The 19471-nt window shown below is 36.6% G+C and overlaps 1 protein-coding gene across 1 annotated transcript in view; it reads right to left on the reverse strand.

Moving 5' to 3' along the window:
• The window catches only part of EYS (eyes shut homolog (Drosophila)), a 1189235-nt gene that overhangs the window by 791839 nt on the left and 377925 nt on the right, over positions 1-19471 (reverse strand). The window contains 2 exon segments of the mRNA XM_006096829.1: positions 18211-18315; positions 18496-18592. Coding sequence (XP_006096891.1) covers positions 18211-18315; positions 18496-18592 — 202 coding nt within the window.

Here is a 19471-nt window from a genome sequence, read left to right on the forward strand (position 1 = left end):
GCACAGAGAGTCCTAAACAAGATGAACCCAAAAAGACCCACATCAAGACACATTGTAATTACAATGGCAAACAGTAATGACAAAGAGAGAATCTTAAAGGCTGCAAAAGAGAGACAGAGTGTTACCTACAAAGGATTTCCCATTAGATTATCAACTGATTTCTCAACAGAAACACATCAGGTCAGAAGGGAATGTAATGAAGTATACAAAATGATGCAAAGCAAGGGACTGAATCCAAGAATACTCTACCAGCAAGGCTATCATTCAAATTTGAAGGGGAAATCAGGAGCTTCACAGACAAAAAAAGATTAAGGGAGTTTATCACTACCAAGCCAGCAATGCAAGAAATACTAAACTGACTATTGTAAAAGGAAAAAATAGAAAGGGAAGTAGGAACATAGGTATGAAGAATAAAAATGGCTACAAACAAGTACCTATCAATAATAACCTTAAACTTAAATAGACTAAATGCTCCAATCAAAAGACACAGAGTAGCTGAATGGATAAGAAAGTATAATCCATATATTTTCTGTCTACAAGAGACCCACCTCAGAACAAGAGACTCACACAGACTAAAAGTGAAGGGATGGAAAAATATTTTTTTCAGGCAAATGGAAATGAAAAAATATCTGGGGTAGCAATACTTATATATGACAAAATAGACCTCAAAGGGAAGGCCATAATAAGAGACAAGAAAGGCCACTTCATAATACAAAAAGGATCTCTACAACAAGAGGATATAACTCTGATAAACACATATGCACCCAATGAAGGAGCACCCAAATACATTAAAAACAAAACAAAACAAAAAAACAAAAAACAAAAAACAAACAAACAAACAAAAAAAAACTTTTGGAAGTTATTAAGGGAGAAATTGACAGCAATACAATCATATTAGGGGACCTTAATACCCCATTGACATCACTGGATAAATTCTATAGACAAAAAAAAAATCAGCAAAGATACAGCAATCCTAAATGACTCACTAGATCAGAAGGACTTAATCAACATCTTCAAAACATTCCACCCCAAAGCTACAGAATATATATTCTTTTCAAGTACACATAGGACATTTTCAAAGATAGACCACATATTGGGACACAGGCAAAGTCTCCAAAATCAAGAAGATTGAAATCATATCAAGCATCTTCTCAGATCACAATGGCCTAATATTAGAAATAAACTACAATAAAACCAATCACCAAAATTCAAACACTTGGAGGCTAAATAGCATGTTATTAAACAATGATTGGGTTACCAAAGATAACAAAAAAGAAATTAAAAACATCCTGGAAACAAATGACAATGAAAACACAACAATCTAAAGTCTATGGGACACAATGAAAGCAATCCTGAGAGGGAAGTTCATAGCATTGCAGGCATATCTCAAAAAATAGGAAAAAATGGTAATAAACTATCTAACTCTACAACTTAAAGAATTACAAAGAGAGCAACAAGAAAAGCCCAGAGTGAACAGAAGGATGGAAATAATAAAAATCAAAGGGGAAATAAATGACATAGAGACCAAAACAAACAAACAAACAATAACAACAACAACAACAACAAAAAACAATACAAAAGATCAATGAGACCAAGAACTGGTTCTTTGAAAGGATAAACAAGATTGATGAAACTCTAGCCAGGCTTACCAAGAAGCAAAGAGAGAGGACCCAAATAAACAAAATCAGAAATGAGAGAGGTGAAATAACAACAGACCCCACTGAAATACAAAGGATTGTAAAAGAAAAACTATGAACAACTCTATTCCAATAAAATGGTCAACCTAGAAAAAATTGACATATTCCTAGAATAATATGAACTTCCATAACTCAATCAGGAAGAATAAAAAAAATCTTAATAGGCCAATAACTATGGAGAAAATTGAAGCAGTAATCAAAAAACTTCCAGCATCAAAATAAAAAGCTTCTGCACAGCTAAAGAAACCATCAACAAAATAACATGAAAGCCCACTGCATGGGAGAACGTATTTCTCCTTTAAGGGTTAAAACTCCAACATTTACAGGGAACTCATACAGCTTAACAAAAGGAAGATTAAAAATCCAATCTAAAAATGAGCAAAGGCCTAAATAGACACTTTTCGAAAGAGAACATACAGAAGTCCAAGAGACAGTGAAAACATTCTCAAAGTCACTAATCATCCAAAAGATGCAATTCAAAACCACAATGAGGTACCATCTCACACCTGTAAGAATGGCTATCATCAACAAATCAAGAAATGACCAGTGCTGGTGAAGATGTGGAGAAAAAGGAACCCTCTTGCACTGCTGGTGGGAATGCAGACTAGTACAGCCACTGTGGAAACATTATGGCATTTCCTCAAATAATTAAAAATGGAACTGCCATTTGACCCAGTAATCCAGCTTGTAGGAAAATATCTCAAGAAACTAGAAATACCAGTCAGAAAGGATATATGCACCCCTATGTTTAATAGCAGCACAATTTACCATAGCTAAGATTTGGAAGCAGCCTAAGTGCCCATCAGCAGATGAGTGGATTAGAAAACCGTGGTACATCTACACAATGGAATACTATGCTGCTGTAAAAAAGAAGGAATTCTTACCATTTGCAACAGCATAGATGGACCTGGAGAGCATTATACTAAGCAAAATAAGCCAGTCACAGAAAGATAAATATCACACGATCTCACTCATTTGTGGTATATAATGAAGAATATATATTGATGAACAAAAATAGAGCAGATCCAGAGGCAGAGCAGCATCAAACAGACTGTCAAACCTCAGATGGAAAGCAGGGGAGGATGGCAGGGAGTGGGAGAGAGCAACCAAAGGACTTGTATGCATGCATATAAGCATAACCAATGGACACAGATACTAGGGGAGTAAGGGCATGTGCCGAGGGTTGGGGGTGGTGGTGGGGGGAAAAGTAGACATATGTGTTACTATATGTAATACTTTAAATGTTAAAAAAATAAAATATTGTGAAATAACAAAAACAAAACAAACAAACAAAAAAACCTACTTTCTAGTCTGGAATGTAGACTATTCTAAATTATTTTGGGACATCTTTCTTTTTAATGATAGATTTGCAATGATGATCATTTATTTTTCTCAATCTATTCTAAGAAACAATTTATGCATTAAATTTACCAAATTCTCTGACTCAATCTCTCTCTCTCCCTCCTTTTTTTTTTCTGTATCTCTGTTTGAAAGCCAGAAAATGTTTATATCCTTTGCCTTTTGCCAAATTTTGTTTTCTATATTTAAACAAAAATGTTCCTAAGAGGCTTCATTATCAAATCAGTAGCAGACCACATCTAGCTAGTATAAGGGAAAAAATAAAAGCGAACCTTGATTTTTATTAACATCTTATGGACACAGTTATCCTATCTAATAAAAGAGAAACATGGTAATTAGCCCTACCTCCACTACCCTTCCCATTGGCTAATCAGGGAGATATGCAAATTAACTACCAACCAAGATGGCGGCCAGCAGCCAGGCAGCTGACGCGAACAGGGAGGCTTGCTTGCTTCAGTGACTGAGGAAGCCAAGCTTCCCCACCTGCCTTGCCGGCCTCTGAGTTGCAACTCTAAGAAACATTGTAACAAATATAGAAGCTAAACCAAACCCCAGAAACCTGCTTTAGACAGCCAGGCTTCAGCCAGCAGGACCGCAACATTGTTTCAAATACAGAAGGTAAACAAAGGCCAGAACCTACTTTCAGCAGCTGAGCCTCAGAGCTAAAGCTGGCCCAGATAAAAAACAAAAAAGAAAAAAGAAGTGGTTGGGAGCTTCAGTCACCCGCCAGCCTAAAAATGGCCCTCAGCCCCTCACCCAAACTGGCCAGGCACCCCAGTGGGGACCCCCACCCTGAACCAGGACACCCTTCAGGGTAAACCAGCCGGCCCCCACCTGTGCACCAGGCCTCTATCCTATATAGTAAAAGGGTAATATGCCTCCCAGCACTGGGATCAGCGGAGCCATGAGGCCTCCCAGCACCTGGATGAGCGTGACAGGGGGCAGCGCCCAAACCCCCTGATCGCCCTGCGGCTCTGTGTGTGACAGGGGGCAGGGCCACAACCTCCCTATCTGCCCTGCTCTGTTCGTGACAGGGGAAGGCGCCCCAACCCCCTGATCAGACCTGCTCTGTGCCTGATAGGGGGGAGCTCCCCAACCCCCTGATCGCCCTGCGGCTCTGTGTGTGACAGGGTGCAGCGCCCCAACCCCCTGATAGGCCCTGCTCTGTGTGTGACAGGGTGCGGCGCCCCAACCCCCCCACCCCACGGGCCCTGCTCTGTGTGTGACGGGGTAGAGCCATAACCTCTCCATCAGCCCTGCCCTGAGTGTGACAGTGGCGGTGCCCCAACCCCCTGATCGGCCCTGCTCTGTGGGTGATAGAGGGCGGCACCCCAACCCCCTGATCCGCCCTGCTCTGTGTGTGATGGGGGGGGTGCCCCAACTCCCCTATCAGCCCTGCTCTGTGAGTGACAGGGGGGAGCTCCTCAACCCCCTGATCCGCCCTGCTCTGTGCATGACAGGGGGGAGCTCCTCAACCCCCTGATTGGCCCTGCTCTGTGTGTGACAGGTGGCAGTGCCCCAACCCCCTGATGGGCCCTGCTCTGTGCGTGACAGGGGGCAGCGCTCCAACCCCCTGATGGGCCCTGCTCTGTGAGTGACAGGGGGCAGTGCCCCACCCCCTGATTGGCCCTGCTCTGTGCGTGACAGGGGGGTGGTGCCGCAACCTCCCCATCGACCCTGCCTTGAGTGTGACAGGGGGCGGTGCCCCAACCCCCCAATCGGCCCTACCATGAGCATGACTAGGGGTGGCATCGCAACCTCCTGATCCGCCCTGCTCTGTGCATGACAGGGGGCGGCGCCCCAACTCCCCAATCAGCCCTGCTCTGAGCCCGACCAGGGGCTGCACCTAGGGATTGGGCGTGCCCTCTGCCACGCGGGAGCAGGCCTAAGCCAGCAGGTAGTTATCTCCCGAGGGGTCCCAGACTGCGAGGGGGCACAGGCCGGGCTGAGGACCCCCCTCCCCCCCGAGTGCACAAATTTTTGTGCACCGGGCCTCTAGTCCTATATAATAAAAGCCTAATATGCTAAGTGTCTGGTGACAGGTCGACTATTCAGCCAATCAAAGTGTAATGTGCTAATGATATGCTAAGGCCACTCAATTGCTCACTATGACTTGCACTGACCACCAAGGTGCAGATAGTCAACTGGTCAATCAGTTGCTAATATGTGCAGTGACCACCAGGGGGCAGATGCTCCGTCTGGTAGGTTAGTTTGCTGCTGGGGTCCGGCTAATCGGGACTGAGCCATATGGGCCAGACACACCCTGGAGCCTTCCCACGGTCCGGCTGGCCAACCTGCTGCGTCCCTCCTCTGCTGGCTGGCCCTGATTGGAACTGGGCAAGACAAGGCTGGACACACCCTGGAGTCCTCCCGAGGTCCCTCCAAGGTCCCGTTAGTGCACTGGTAGGGTCTCTCGGCCTGGCCTTCACCCTCTAGCAATCTGGGACCCCTCCGGGGATATGGGAGAGCCAGTTTTGGCCTGATCCCACAGGCCACACCCCTTGGGAGGGCACCAGAAGGAGGGCTTGTGGCTGGCGAGCTCCACTGCAGCAGCATGAGCATCTCCTGATAGAGACTGATTGGGCACGAGCCTGCATCAGGTGCAGTGGGGCCGGGATGAGCGGGAGGCAGGTAGAAGCTACAGGCGGCATTGGACTGTGGGTTTCCGCCCAATCCCCACAGGCCACCCCAAGGGACCCCAACTGTGCACGAATTCATGCATGGAGCCTCTGGTTTTATAATAATTATTGCATTGTATGTTAAAAGTCTCTAAAATATTTCTTTCTATTGGAGAAACCATATTTTAACAACTCTTAAAACAAAGATATTCATAATTTAAATATCCTGCTTCAAAGGAACAATTAAGACCATCAAATATGTAATATATTTTTGATAAAATGAAAATTTCTAATTTAAATTCAAAACTTTTATTTCAAAAGTTTTAGTGGAATTAAACTAAAGTAGGTTGTCAAGGTATTGAACATTTTTGTTTAAATTTTTAAAAATTTGATAGTGACTTAAATTTTTCCAGATAGGTTTTAAAGATATTTTCCAATCAGTAAAAAGCATTTTAACAGGTGACTTCTGAAGAAAATTCAATACACTAAAATAAAGTACAGAAAAAAAAGACTAACTCTGATTTTCATAAAGTAATATTGCCTTAAGGAAAGGAGATGAAAAAATGTAAGATAATCACAGAAGCTTACAGCCCTAAAGTAAGCCCCTGCTTTATATTATCCTTTACATTATTCTATTACCTTCTTTTCACCTTGTCTCAGATATGAAAGGAATTAAAAAGAAAAAAATATTGTTTTTATGCTTCTGGAAAGCTGAGTTATTTTAAAATATAACCACTATGTTGATTAAATCATATTACAAGTTCTAAGATGTAGTAAATATTTTTTCAATTCATTTTATTTTTATTAATTTATTGGGGTGACACTGGTTAGCAAAATTATATATTTCAGATGCACAATTATACAACATATCATCTGTACATTATATTGAGGTTTTTATTTAAATATTTATTTGTAATATTAGTATTTGATAGATGATTTTTTCAATAGATCATTTTATAAAAACATAGAGTCAAATGACACAAATTAAACTGTAAACTCTCAGTGATGAAACTTTATATTAGAAATTCTTTGCCCATTATAGCAATTCAAAATTTGATAGAATTCAGGATATATTTAAAGCAATTTAAATAAAATTCTTGTGATTCCATAACCGCAATTCTAAGCCACAGTTCTTTATAATGAATAATATTTTCTCACTTATATGTGAAATCTAATGAACACAATAAACCGATGAATAAAATAGAACCAGAGGTAGGAAAACATGAGATAGATTGAGGAATCTCAGAGGGAAAGGGGAAATGGGGGGTGGTTAACTTAAGAACTTATATGCATATACCCATTGCCCATGAACACAGGTAAGACAGTGGTAAAGGCCTGGGGTGGGGTGAGAACTGGATGGCTGGGGGGCAAGAGGGAAAAAGGGGGGACATTTGTAATACTCTAAACACTAAAGATTAAAATATAATATTAAAATAAAATTAACAAAAAGAATTCAACTCCATTGGAATAAGGTGATTGGGAGCTTTCTGGGAAATGTCTGGTACAATTTTCATGTATAAAGAAGGCCTTTTTAACATTGGAACCACAAGACATAAATTTAAATCTTATTCCTCTTACTACTGGGAAAAATAAAAGTTGAACAAGTTACAGAAGAAAAAAAATCATTAGAACATGAACAAAATCAAGTCACGATTTGACTTTGGGTGGTGGGCACACAATGCAATATATACATCATGTATCATAGAAGTGTACACTTGAAACCTATATGATCTTCTTAACCAATGTCACCCAATAAATTTAATAAAAAATAGAAAAAGGATATGAACAGTCTATTATATCTGCAACATAAAGATTCTCGTATAAAAATTTTATAAAGAAGCTAAATAAATCCCTTAGATAATATATTTTAATTTTAATCAGTTATAAAATATGATATAAAATGTATCTGTTCTATAAGTTTTCATTTTAACAACAGTTATATTTAAGTATGCTATATAATGCAAAATAATTATAGTCTTTAAAAAATTTGCACATAAAATATTAAATTTAATATTAATCTAAGAGAATATTGCATATGTTTAGATATGCGGTTTATTTTGTTTGTTTCAATTTATTCAGCATCTTTAAGATTCTGTACTTTAAGATGCACAATATATTCTGTGTACCTCAAGCAAAAAAGAAAAGTAAACTATTTTTTACCCAAAATATTTATTCCAGAGAATGACTATCTTTAAAATAGTCTTTGTGTGAAACTATTATAATTTTACTGCATATGGATGTGGATTTCATCTGAAATAATGCTGTTATGTTCAGTGGAATAGAGTTCATTTGCATTAATAACTGGTTTCTAAGCAAACAACTTATTTTAAAAAGTACTTTGACTAATGATTTTCTACTTAAGTGCACATTAAATAATGATTTTCAACTTTGTAACTAAAGAACTGATAAATTCATAAATGTCAAATACTGACTGGTTACAATATTTTTGTTGGTAATGGTTTGGTTATAATAATATCAGGCAAATATTTAAAACATTTTTTTCTTCTATATTCTTTGAATGGACCAGTCAATGTTACTGTAATTGTTCTGGTGAATTCTCTATTTACGTATAAATTTTTAGTAGATCGATATTATTGTCACTGCCCTAAGTGAACTGATTGTTATGGCTTAAAAAGACATTAGTTCTATTGGATAACATATGTTATCAAAAGTCAGAAAATGTCAATTCCAGTGCCCAGCTTTGCGATAATTTTGAAAACAAACTGAGGCTGTCATCCAGACACTGTCATATATCAAGGAATTCATTTTTAAGTGACATCATTAGGATGAATTATTAATTGTTTCAGGCTTTAGTTTCAAAAACCAAAAGAGTGAATGAAGCAGATTAAAAACATAGATATAATCATGAAGTATATTATGTAATAATTATTATTTTAATGTTTTCATTGGGTGTCTATAGTTTAATTTGTAATAAGTATACAATTGGTGTTGAGTTTTTATATTATTTCAAAGATTTCTAATGGGTAAGTCAATTCTAAAATTAACCAAAATATGTTTAATCAAAAAACACAATTCTGTAAAACAAAAGCTATATAAAAATGTAATTAGTAGTTTTTCAGCTGTTTATAGTTATTTTTTACCTTTTAAACATTTTATTGCACTGAAAATGGCTTTTTTATCATAACAATTTAAACAGTCATTTTTTGATAATTGAATAATAAATGCCCATGTACCCATCATCCATATTTAATTCATTTTAATATTTTTCCAAGTTTCCAATATTCTTCACAAAAAGAAGATCATTATCTTAGGATGGTATGCATTCTTCAAAGTATGTAGTTTCCAATATTCTTCACAAAAAGAAGATCATTATCTTAGGATGGTATGCATTCTTCAAAGTATGTTTTAATATTTTATTAAATATCATTACCAGCTTAAAAATTAAATAATTAGCTATAAATCTAATATTATCTGCACACAACTCATATAAAGAAATGATAGCCTGGCTGGTATGGCTCAATGGTTGAGTGTCAGCCTCTGAACCAGAAGGTCATGGTTGGATTCCAGGTCAGAGCACATCTCAGGTTGTGGGCTCAATCCCCAGTGGGGGGATGGCAGGAGGCAGCCAATCAATGATTCTCATCATTGATGTTTCTATTTCTGCTTTTCCCTTCCTCTCTGAAATAAATAAAACTATATTTTTTAAAAAAACAAAACTACAAAACTCTGATAAACAAAACAAATAAAAGCAACAACTAAATAACCTTGGCCAGTGTTGCTAGGTGGTTAGAGTGCTGGCCTGCGCACCAAAGGGTTGTGGGTTTGATTCCCGGTCAAGGGCACATACCTGAGTTGTGGGCTCCTTTCCAGGCCCCAGCTGAGGTGATTGCAGAAGGCAACCAACTAATGTGTCCCTCTCACATCTGTGTTTCTCTCTTCCTGTCCCTCCTTCTACTCTCTCTCAATGGAAAAAAATATCCTTGGGTGAGGATTAAAAACAATTAAAAAAAACCAAAAAACATAAAAAACACCACAAAACTAAATAGAGACATTTCATGTTCATTTACAGAAAGACTGTATATTGTCAAGATATCAATTGATCTCTAGATTCAATGAAATCATAATCAAAATCCCAGGGAGTTATTTTTTAGATATTGCCAAAATGATCCCAAAGTTTATGTGTAGAGGAAAAAGACCCTGAATACTGAATACAATGTTGAAGGGAACATGATATTTATAAGAACAAATTGGAGGACTGGCACTGCCTCACTTCAAGACTTACCACAAGGCTATAGTAATCATGACAATGTGTTATTATTAAAAGAACAGATAAATAGATCAATGGAACACAATGGAGAACCCAGAAGTAGACCCACATGAATATTGTTAACTGAACTTAGACAAAGGGGCAAAGGCAATTCAATAGAAAAAAGATGGTCTCTTCAAAATTGTACTGGAACAGCTGAATATGTATGTGAAGAAAAAGAATTTAGACACAAACTTCACACTTTTTCATATAAATTAATACAAAAATGGAACACATACCTAATGCAAAATGAAAAAGTAGAAAAGTCCTTGAAGATAAAAAAGGAGAAAATCTAAATGACTTTGAGTTTATTTTTTTAAATATGACACCAAGGGCATGATCCATGAAAGAAAGAATTGATAAGCTGGAGTTGATTAAAATTAAAAAGTCCTATTCTGTGACAATAGCAAGACAATGATAAGACAAACCATGGACTAGACGAAAATATTTGCAAAAGACATATCTAATAAAGGACTATTATGCATAATATACAAAGAACTCTTAAAACTCAACAATAATAAAACAAACAACCTAATTAAAAATGGGCATGAACAGACAGACACCTAAACAAAGAAGTCATAGTGATGTAAAACAAGCATATGAAAAGGTGCTCCACACCATATGTTATTGGGGAAGTGCAATTAAAACAACAATGACATACCAATATACAACTCTTGGAATAGCTAAATTTCCATAGCACTGACAATACCTAATGCTCATGAGAACATAAAACACAATAGGAACTCTCATTCACTTCTGATAGAAATGCAAAATGATACAGTCACTTTAGAAGATAATTCGAAGTTTCTTAAAAAGTAGTTTTCTAGATAATATGCTGCATATATTATTCTAATACTTTTTTCCATTCATCACATATTTCAGTAAACATTTAAGGATTATATATTCATATATATTTATTTATAGTAAATTTATTTATAGTAAGTTTATTTATAGTAAATTACATATAGTTTTCTATTTATCCTATCCTGGAGGCCTGATGCATGAAATCTGTGCAAGAGTAGGCCTTCCTTCCCCTGGCTGCTGGCACCGGCATCCCTCTGGCACCCGGGAACCAGGCTTCCCTCCAGCCGCCAGCAGGCACCTAAAACCTGGACTTCCCTCTGGCTGCCAGCAGGCACCCAGGACCCAGGCTTGCCTTGCAGCCCTGGCTTCGTCAGGAAGCTCATCCGGTCTTATTAGCATATTATGCGTTTATTATTATCTATACTAATAAAAGGGTAATATGCTAATTAGACCCTTTCGACTGGCCATCTTCAGGATGTCCAACTTCCTTCTGGACAAAGCCATGGTGGTGGGGCCGAGGCAGAGGTAGTTGGGGGTGAGATCAGACCTGCAAGGGAGGGCAGTTGGGGGTGAGATCAGATGTAAATTACCTTTGGTTTCCAAATATCTCCTGTTTACTGCACCATCATCCTCAAAGACCGTCTCTGAACCGAGGCTGGACACCTCCATTCCTTCCTTACCTTTCTGACCTCTGGGGAGGGCTTCGGGAACAAGGTGCCAGCACTATGCAGTGCGACACTAATCAGAAGGTCAAAACTCATATCCAGAGGCCTCCAACATCTGTTTCATGTCACATCGAGTTTGTATTTCACTCATGGTTCAGTCAATACATTGTATTGGCAGCAGTTTTTCCTAACATGAGTCGGGTTTGAAGATTAATATTCACAAAAACTCTTCAGCAATCTGCATGTGGAGCTGTCAGGGTAATCACCATTGATAGTTGGTTATTTTCCATCAAGCTTTTTAGGATTTTCTCAGTTTGAGACATACTTTGCTGCCATCAGCAAGATTGAAGGGTGAATATCAACCCTATAATCAATTCAGCTCTCTGTAAATGAATTCATTGTTCTTGTGTTCATGAATACATCACATGGGTTCTCTTTTAAGTAGAGGGCATTGGGGCTGGCTTCATTCTGTAGCAATTTGAGATCTCATGCTGAAACTTGGGAAAGTAGTCTTCAGAAGCCATATAATAAATTCAAATGAAAAGTCTTCATTTAGATTTTTTAGGTCATTTTGGTTCTATTATTTATTTCATGCCAGTCTCCAACTCAGAGCTATCACTTGGGTCCCATGCAGGGCAAATTGAAAATGCCAGGCAGTTAATGCCCCATACTTCAATCTGCATAATTTCTGTGGGCCCATTATCCAGTTAATAATCACATCTTCTGCTCAGTTGATAGCATTTTTTAAAAAAATATTAATTCTTTACCACTCTTTTTTCTGGCCAGAGCCCCACACTTTCAGGCTTGGTCACGATTCTGTTTTTGGACAGTGATCTATAAGTAAAGGAGGAAGGGTGCTATTTCAGAGCATAGGGCTTAAGAAGGTTTTCATGTTTTTGCTTATTCTCTTGAACCTCTGCCACTCCATGAGAACAATATGCTAATCTAGTAAGGATAAGAGACACTGGGAGTAGAGCTATTTCAGCTGACATAACAGACTTATAAAAACTCCTCCCGCGTTAGCCAGGTGCAAGAGAAACCTAGATGAACTTAACCTATGTACATTAGCTAAATTATAGGAGACCACAGATATGCAAATAACAACAAATGATTGCTATTTTTAACCACTGAGTTTTCAGGATTTTTGCTAAGCAACAGCAGCAAACCACTGTAGTCTGTATAGTAATTTTAAGGAGTTTATGTCCTCTGTACACAGGGGGGAAATATGACTAAGGAACTTAGATATCTGTATTCACTTTAATCTCCCTTTCTTTTTATTTTTTATTAAATTTATTGGTGTGACATTTGTCAATATGAACATATAGGTTTCAGGTGTGGGTTTCTATGTTACAAGAGCTGTATATTGCCCCTTGTACCCACCACCCAAAGACAAATCCCCTTTCTAGTAGAAGCAAAACTTATCCTGTGTCAAAGGGAATCTGTACTTCTCTGCATAACAAGACTTCCCCTAAATGCCACTGAAAAATATGACTTATGAACTGTTGCCAATTTTCCCTGACCACTCCCGAACATTTTTCACTGGTTCTAGCCCATAGGGAGAATTATATTCCATCTTTGCTGATGAGAGATGAAAAACTTAACTGGGAACAGATAACCTATATCCTAAAAGAATTATAAAGACCACCAACTTACATTGCCACAAAATTGGTAGGAAAATCAGAGAATAAACATAAGTCTTAAATGAGCTAACATTGTCATGGATTGGGAGGGAAGATTTAATATGCTAATATGAGCATGTGGATCGATGGAAATATGCTGGCTAATCAAAGACAGGACTTAATTTTAGCTTAGAAGATTAGGGTAGAATTGCCAGAGGTTTTTTCTTTGTTTGTTGTTGTTTCTTTTTTCTATATAATAGAGGTAGCAGTTCATAGGCTCATTGTTATGGAAATATTTGAAGGAATCAATTGTACATAAACTGCCCAGTTGCTCCTTCATTTCTATATTCAGAGATTATAGGAGGGCATTTCATCAGCTAAGAAGAAAGTCCATTCACCCAGGAGGGTACTGTACTCACCAACATTAAGCACAGGATTGGTGAGGAGGCACTAGTATCTTTATAAGCTCTATGGTGATTATCTTTTATAGGCTGGAGATAACAATGTAGAATGATGCATGAAGTTGGGTTCCCTGATATGAATTAGGATAATGGGATTCAATGATAGATAAAGCTTATTGAATTTGTTTGCCTATCAGATAAAAAAATTGAGCAAATAATTATACATATCAGAGAAACGGAATGGTGATTGTTGGATTGATTCACAGATTATCTTTGGCTAATCAATGATGGGTTACTAGAAATAAATTATATGGATAATCTGTTATGGTGCTACTTTACATTTATATATACGTCTGCAGGACAGAAATATGATTTAACTTGCCTTTGTAGGGATTCCTAGGCTTTTAGACAACTTCAGACCTAAGCTCTGTCACACACTCAGTCCCTCAACTGAATGATTGCTAGAGCCTTTGAAGTAGAACCTTGCAATATAGTCACATGTGTTACACGTTTCTTCCTGAAGTCTCCTCAGAGGGATCTGAGGCCATTTGCCAGTATGACTTCACTGATGAAAGAAAGATATGCAGACCTTTCAGAGATTATTTGATATTGGCCCTGAACTTATGATTATCTTTGAAATACCTCTGTTCCACCAGTGAAAAGACAAGATTATTTAAATCGGTAGATTAGTCACAAAACTATGTTTTGTTTTGCTTTTCCCCACAGTTCCTGAATATTTAGTGTTGTCAATATACTTAGTAATAGACAGAATTTCCATACTGGAATAAAATATTATAAAGGAAAGCCCAGATGGAAGATTTTGAAATGCCCCTTCATACTCATTCAAATTTTAAACTAAAAGCAATTTTACATTCCTAAGTGACTTTAGTCATTAGCATCCCCTTGAAAGGCTTGAGAGTTTCAGGAGTAGCGGCTCAAAGCATGTCACTATTTACTCCACGAGACTGGACAGTGCCCAAGCCATAGAAAATGATAATAAATTACCAGAAATTTAAGCAGGTTGTGATACAAATTTTGACTGCAATTCTAGATTCTGGGTCTCTATTAGGACAGATAAACATAGTCCTTGATTGGAGGGCAACCATGACATAGCAAATGTGTCTTTTTTTATCCTAATCAATGAATGTCCAGTTGAATTTGTCCGACTGTTTTTTAAAATATTTTTAAAAGGCCAATATACAACCAAAGGACTTGTATGCATGCATATAAGCATAACCAATGGACACAGACACCATGGGGGTGAGGGCATGAGTGGGGGTGGTGGTCGGGGCAATGGGGGGATAAGGACACATGTAATACCTTAATCAATAAAGAAAAAATACAAAAAAAGCCAATATAAAGAAATACCAATTCTTCTCAAATTAATCTACAAATTCAATGGAATTCCAATTAAAATTCTACCTGGTCTTTGTTTAATTGTTTGGATGTAGGGACTTATGCAGAACATAGTTGGTTGTAAGAGAAAAAAAAATTGTCAAATAAAACTAAAGCTTCCTAAAGAAGATTGAAAAGATGAGATGTCTTCCCCTACCAGTATTGAGGTATTTGAAAGGTAAGTAATTAAGATTTGTGGCATAGGCACATGGGTGGAAAATTGAAATAAGGAAACAGAATAGAGGCAGAGAAATAGATATATTCACATATGTGAATTTAATCTGCGATTAAGAAAGCATTGCAAATCGGGAAAATCTGTGGGTAAAAGGTTGGATTACTTAATACATGTAGTAGGCACAATTGGTTATTCATATGAAAAAAAATGAACTCAGATTCCTACCTAATATAACTCACACAAAATTCCAGATAGATCAAAATTTAAATATGAATGGAAGAACTTTAAATATTTAAAAAGGAAATAGAAGAAACATATATTTCCCCTAAGATAAACATTTTTTACTTCTGATTAAATTTATTGGGGTGACATCCTATATAATAAAAGGCTAATATGCAAATCGACTGAATGGCAGAACAACCAGTTGCTATGATGCGCACTGATCACCAGGGGCAGACAACAAATGCAGGAGCTGCCCCCTGGTGGTCAGTGCACTCCCACAGGGGGAGCGCTGCTCAGCCAGAAACCCTGAGCCGGGTTCACAGCTGGTGAGTGCAGCGGAGCGGCAGTGCTAAGGATGTCCAACTGGCAGCTTAGGCCCATTCCCCATGGGGAATGGGCCTAAGCTGTCAGTAGGACATCCCCTGAGGGCTCCTGGACTGAGAGAGGGCAGAGGTCGGGCTGAGGGACCCCCCAAGTGCACCTATTTTGTGGATAATAAGATTATATAGGCTTCAAGTGTATATTTCTGATACATGATCTTCACATTGTATTGTATGCCCAATGACCCAAAGTCAAATCATCCTCCATCATCATATATTTGACCCCCTTAATCCTTTTTTGCCCTCCCAACCCCCTTCCCTCTGGTAACCACCATACTATTGCATAGGTCAATGAGTTTTTGTTTTTTTCTTGTTTGTTCATTTGTTTCTTTCAATTTTATATTCCACATATGAGTGAAATCATATGGTTCTTAGCTTTTTCTGACTTATTTCATTTAGTATGATATTCTCAAGGTCTATCCATGTGGTCACAAGTAGGAGTATTTCATCTTCTCTTATGGCTGAGTCGTATTCCATCGTATATATGTACCACATCTTCTTTATCCAATCCTCTATTGAAGGACATTTCTGTTTTTCTATGTATTGGCCACCATGAATAATGCTGCAATGAATATAGGGGTGCATGTGTCTTTGCAGATAAATGTTTTCAAAGTTTTCATGTAGATACCCAGAAGAGGGTTTGCTGAGTCAGATGGTAACTATACTTAATTTTTTTGACGCACTTCCAAACTGTTTTCCAGAGTGGCTATAAAAAATGACTTGGCCAAGGAAGAAATAAAAGGTGAGATCAAAATATATAGAGAGACAAATAAGAATGACAATACAGCATATCAAAACTTTTGGGATGCAGCAGAAGCAGTAGTATGAGTGAAGTATTGTATCATTGCAGGCCTATCTCAAGAAATGAGAAAATTCTCATGAGCAACCTAACATTATATCTTAAAGAACTAGAAAAATAAAAATAAAAGCAGCCCAAAGTCAGCATAAGAAAGGAAATAAAAATTAGAGCAGAATTGAATGATATAAAGAACAAAAAGACTACTATACAAAAATTAATACAACAAAGAACAGGTTCTTTGAAGAGATTAGTAAAATTGACAAACCCCTGGCTAGAACCACTAAGGAAAAAAGAGAAAAAGCTCAAAATCATAAATTAAAGAGAAGTTACACCACAGACATCACAGAAATACATAGGATCATAATAGAATACTATGAAAGACTATATGCCACAACATTCAATAACTTAGAAGAAATGGATAAGTGCCTAGAAATATGTAACATTTCGAGACTGACTCATGAAGAATTGGAAAACTTAAATGAACTTGTCAATAGTGAGGAAATTGAAACAACCATCAAAAACATCCCCAAAAGAAAAAGTCTAACACCAGATGGCTTCACTAGCAAATTCTATCAACCACTCAAAAAAAATTTGATGCCTATCCTTATCAAATTCTTCCAAAATATTAAAGAAGAGGCAACAAATCTTCCTAACACATTTTGTGAGGTCAACAGAACCCTGTTACCAAGACCTGGCAAGAGTAAGACACAAAAGAGGGAAGAAAACAGACAAATATCTCTAATGAATACAGATGTAAAAATCCTAAGGTAAACATTTTTTAACAAGATAAAAAATCAAACCATATACAAGCTAATCAATTAATTCAACTACATTATAATTAAGTTTTAGTACTCAAAACTCATCGTAAAAGGTTACATGTCAAGCCACAATCAGTAGAAGATATTTTCAGTACATACAACTAACAAAAGAATTAATAATTAGAATATACGTATAAATCTTTTTTAAAATTAATAAAGGAGAACATTAATGGGCAGATGACATAAATAGGCATTTCTAGATAGGAAAAATAAATATCTTGAAATCTATGGAAAAATACTCAACCTTATAATTTATAATGAAAATATAGACAACATTCAGAAGGATATATAATTTTACACATAGAAGATAAGCTCTAATGGAATAATCTGACAATGCAAATAGGAATACTTATTTACTTTTGCTGATTGTGAATATTCCATTTCCAAAATTAAATGAAATAAAAAATCATGATATAGTAAATTTGAAATGTCTACCTAATGGTTCAACTTATCTGTTTCTAGGTATAGAGCCTAGAGTAACACTAGTACTTATGTATTTGGAGAAATGTTTAGAAACTTGACTAGCATTATTATTTCTAAGAAAGAAGAGGAAATAACCCCCAAATCCATGTCTAGGAGTGTAATAAATAAATGTTGGTATGTATCTAAATGGGATATTCTACAATAGTTAAAAATAAACAACACATAAAAATACATTAATAGATAATGTAGAAAAGTCAATTTCAACAAAATAAATTCATTCAGAAGACTATACACAACATTATTTCAGTTATATTAATATGAAAACTAAAGAGAATTTTGTTCAGGCATCCATACAGTTAATACTGTATATTGAGAACAACAGTGGTAAACATAAATTCAGGCTATTCAATACAATTGGACTGGAGGATGGAGGAGTACTTGGGAACAAACACAGGGCATCAGTAATGTTCTACGTCTTAAGTTGAATGATGGGTATATGTATGTTCACATTGTTATTTGTTAAATTACACACATAGAATGATTGATTCAGTAAAATGTAGCATCTAACCTGTTTGTCAAATCCATGTAGGTTCCATTATTTTGGCAAGGTTTAGAGGAACACTCGGTTTCAATTTCACACAGAAGCCCAAAAAACACAGGTCTGCAAACACACCTTTTAAACAAGAAATTTAAGAATTGCATTGATATAAATGTATAAAGTCAAAGCTTCAAATAAGTATAACATGGAAAATTGTTAATAATAAAGATGTTCAGTTTGTCAGTTGAAAATATAAACTTGCATACATTTAGAAACATGTACCTACATATTTTTTTCCTTTTTGGTTTTTCCTACCTGGAATTGTTGACCCCATCTTCACAGTCATGATAATTCTTACAGGGAAGGGAGAAGCACTCATTCATGTTAATTTAACAGTGTTCCCCTTCAAATCCTGCTAAGAGAGATGTGAAGAATATGGATGAGCAATTTCAGAGTGTGGATAACAGATCAGTGATAAACAGTCTGGAGAATTTGCTTATAATGGAACTTAAGAAAAAAAAAGAAAGAGAAAACACCTCATCTCTGGTTTCTAATACAACTCTACTTCATATAATGTATAAATAAAATTATGCTTGTTTTTTCTAATTAATGCATTCAGATGAAAGAATCAAGGGAGGAATACTTTACTAAATCCCCTGGGAAAATAGGGTTGCTGCTAATGTTGCTGTTGTTTTAAGGTATTTTAGTGTTTAAACAAAAAGAATTCAAACCATCCGAAAAGCAAATGAATTATTATGATGGCCAATCTTAAAGTAAAATTGAGCTTCAATGATCAAATTTATTCAAGGCAGTTAGCAGATGAGGCAGAGTATTTAATTGCTTTTCATATCCAAGTGACTCAAAGAAAACAAATTATTTTCATTCACAGCTACATAATAAGTCATCCATTTAAACACATGCCAGTTACATTTTAAAATAACAAAGAACATTAAAAAATATATACAGACTGAAAAGAGAGGCAGCTGTAATTAGTTCAAAACTGTGTCAGAAAAATCAGCATAATTATCACTTATTAAAATACATTAACATTTTAATATATTTATGATAACCATTTATACAATTATTTCCATGATTATATATTAACTAGGTATAACAAAATATATACTTATACTCATTTTGTCTTGGTAACATTTTTTTATACTAGTTAGAAAATATAAGAAACAAGATTTTCCTCTCTTTTACATTTTTAGTGATAAAACTAAGCACCAAATAATTGCAGTGCCATTTGTATTACTACTAAGAACTACTTCTCAAATTTGTATTACTCTAA

Source organism: Myotis lucifugus, unplaced genomic scaffold, assembly GCF_000147115.1.
Source record: "Myotis lucifugus unplaced genomic scaffold, Myoluc2.0 scaffold_187, whole genome shotgun sequence".
In the NCBI taxonomy this organism is placed as follows: Eukaryota; Metazoa; Chordata; class Mammalia; order Chiroptera; family Vespertilionidae; genus Myotis; species Myotis lucifugus.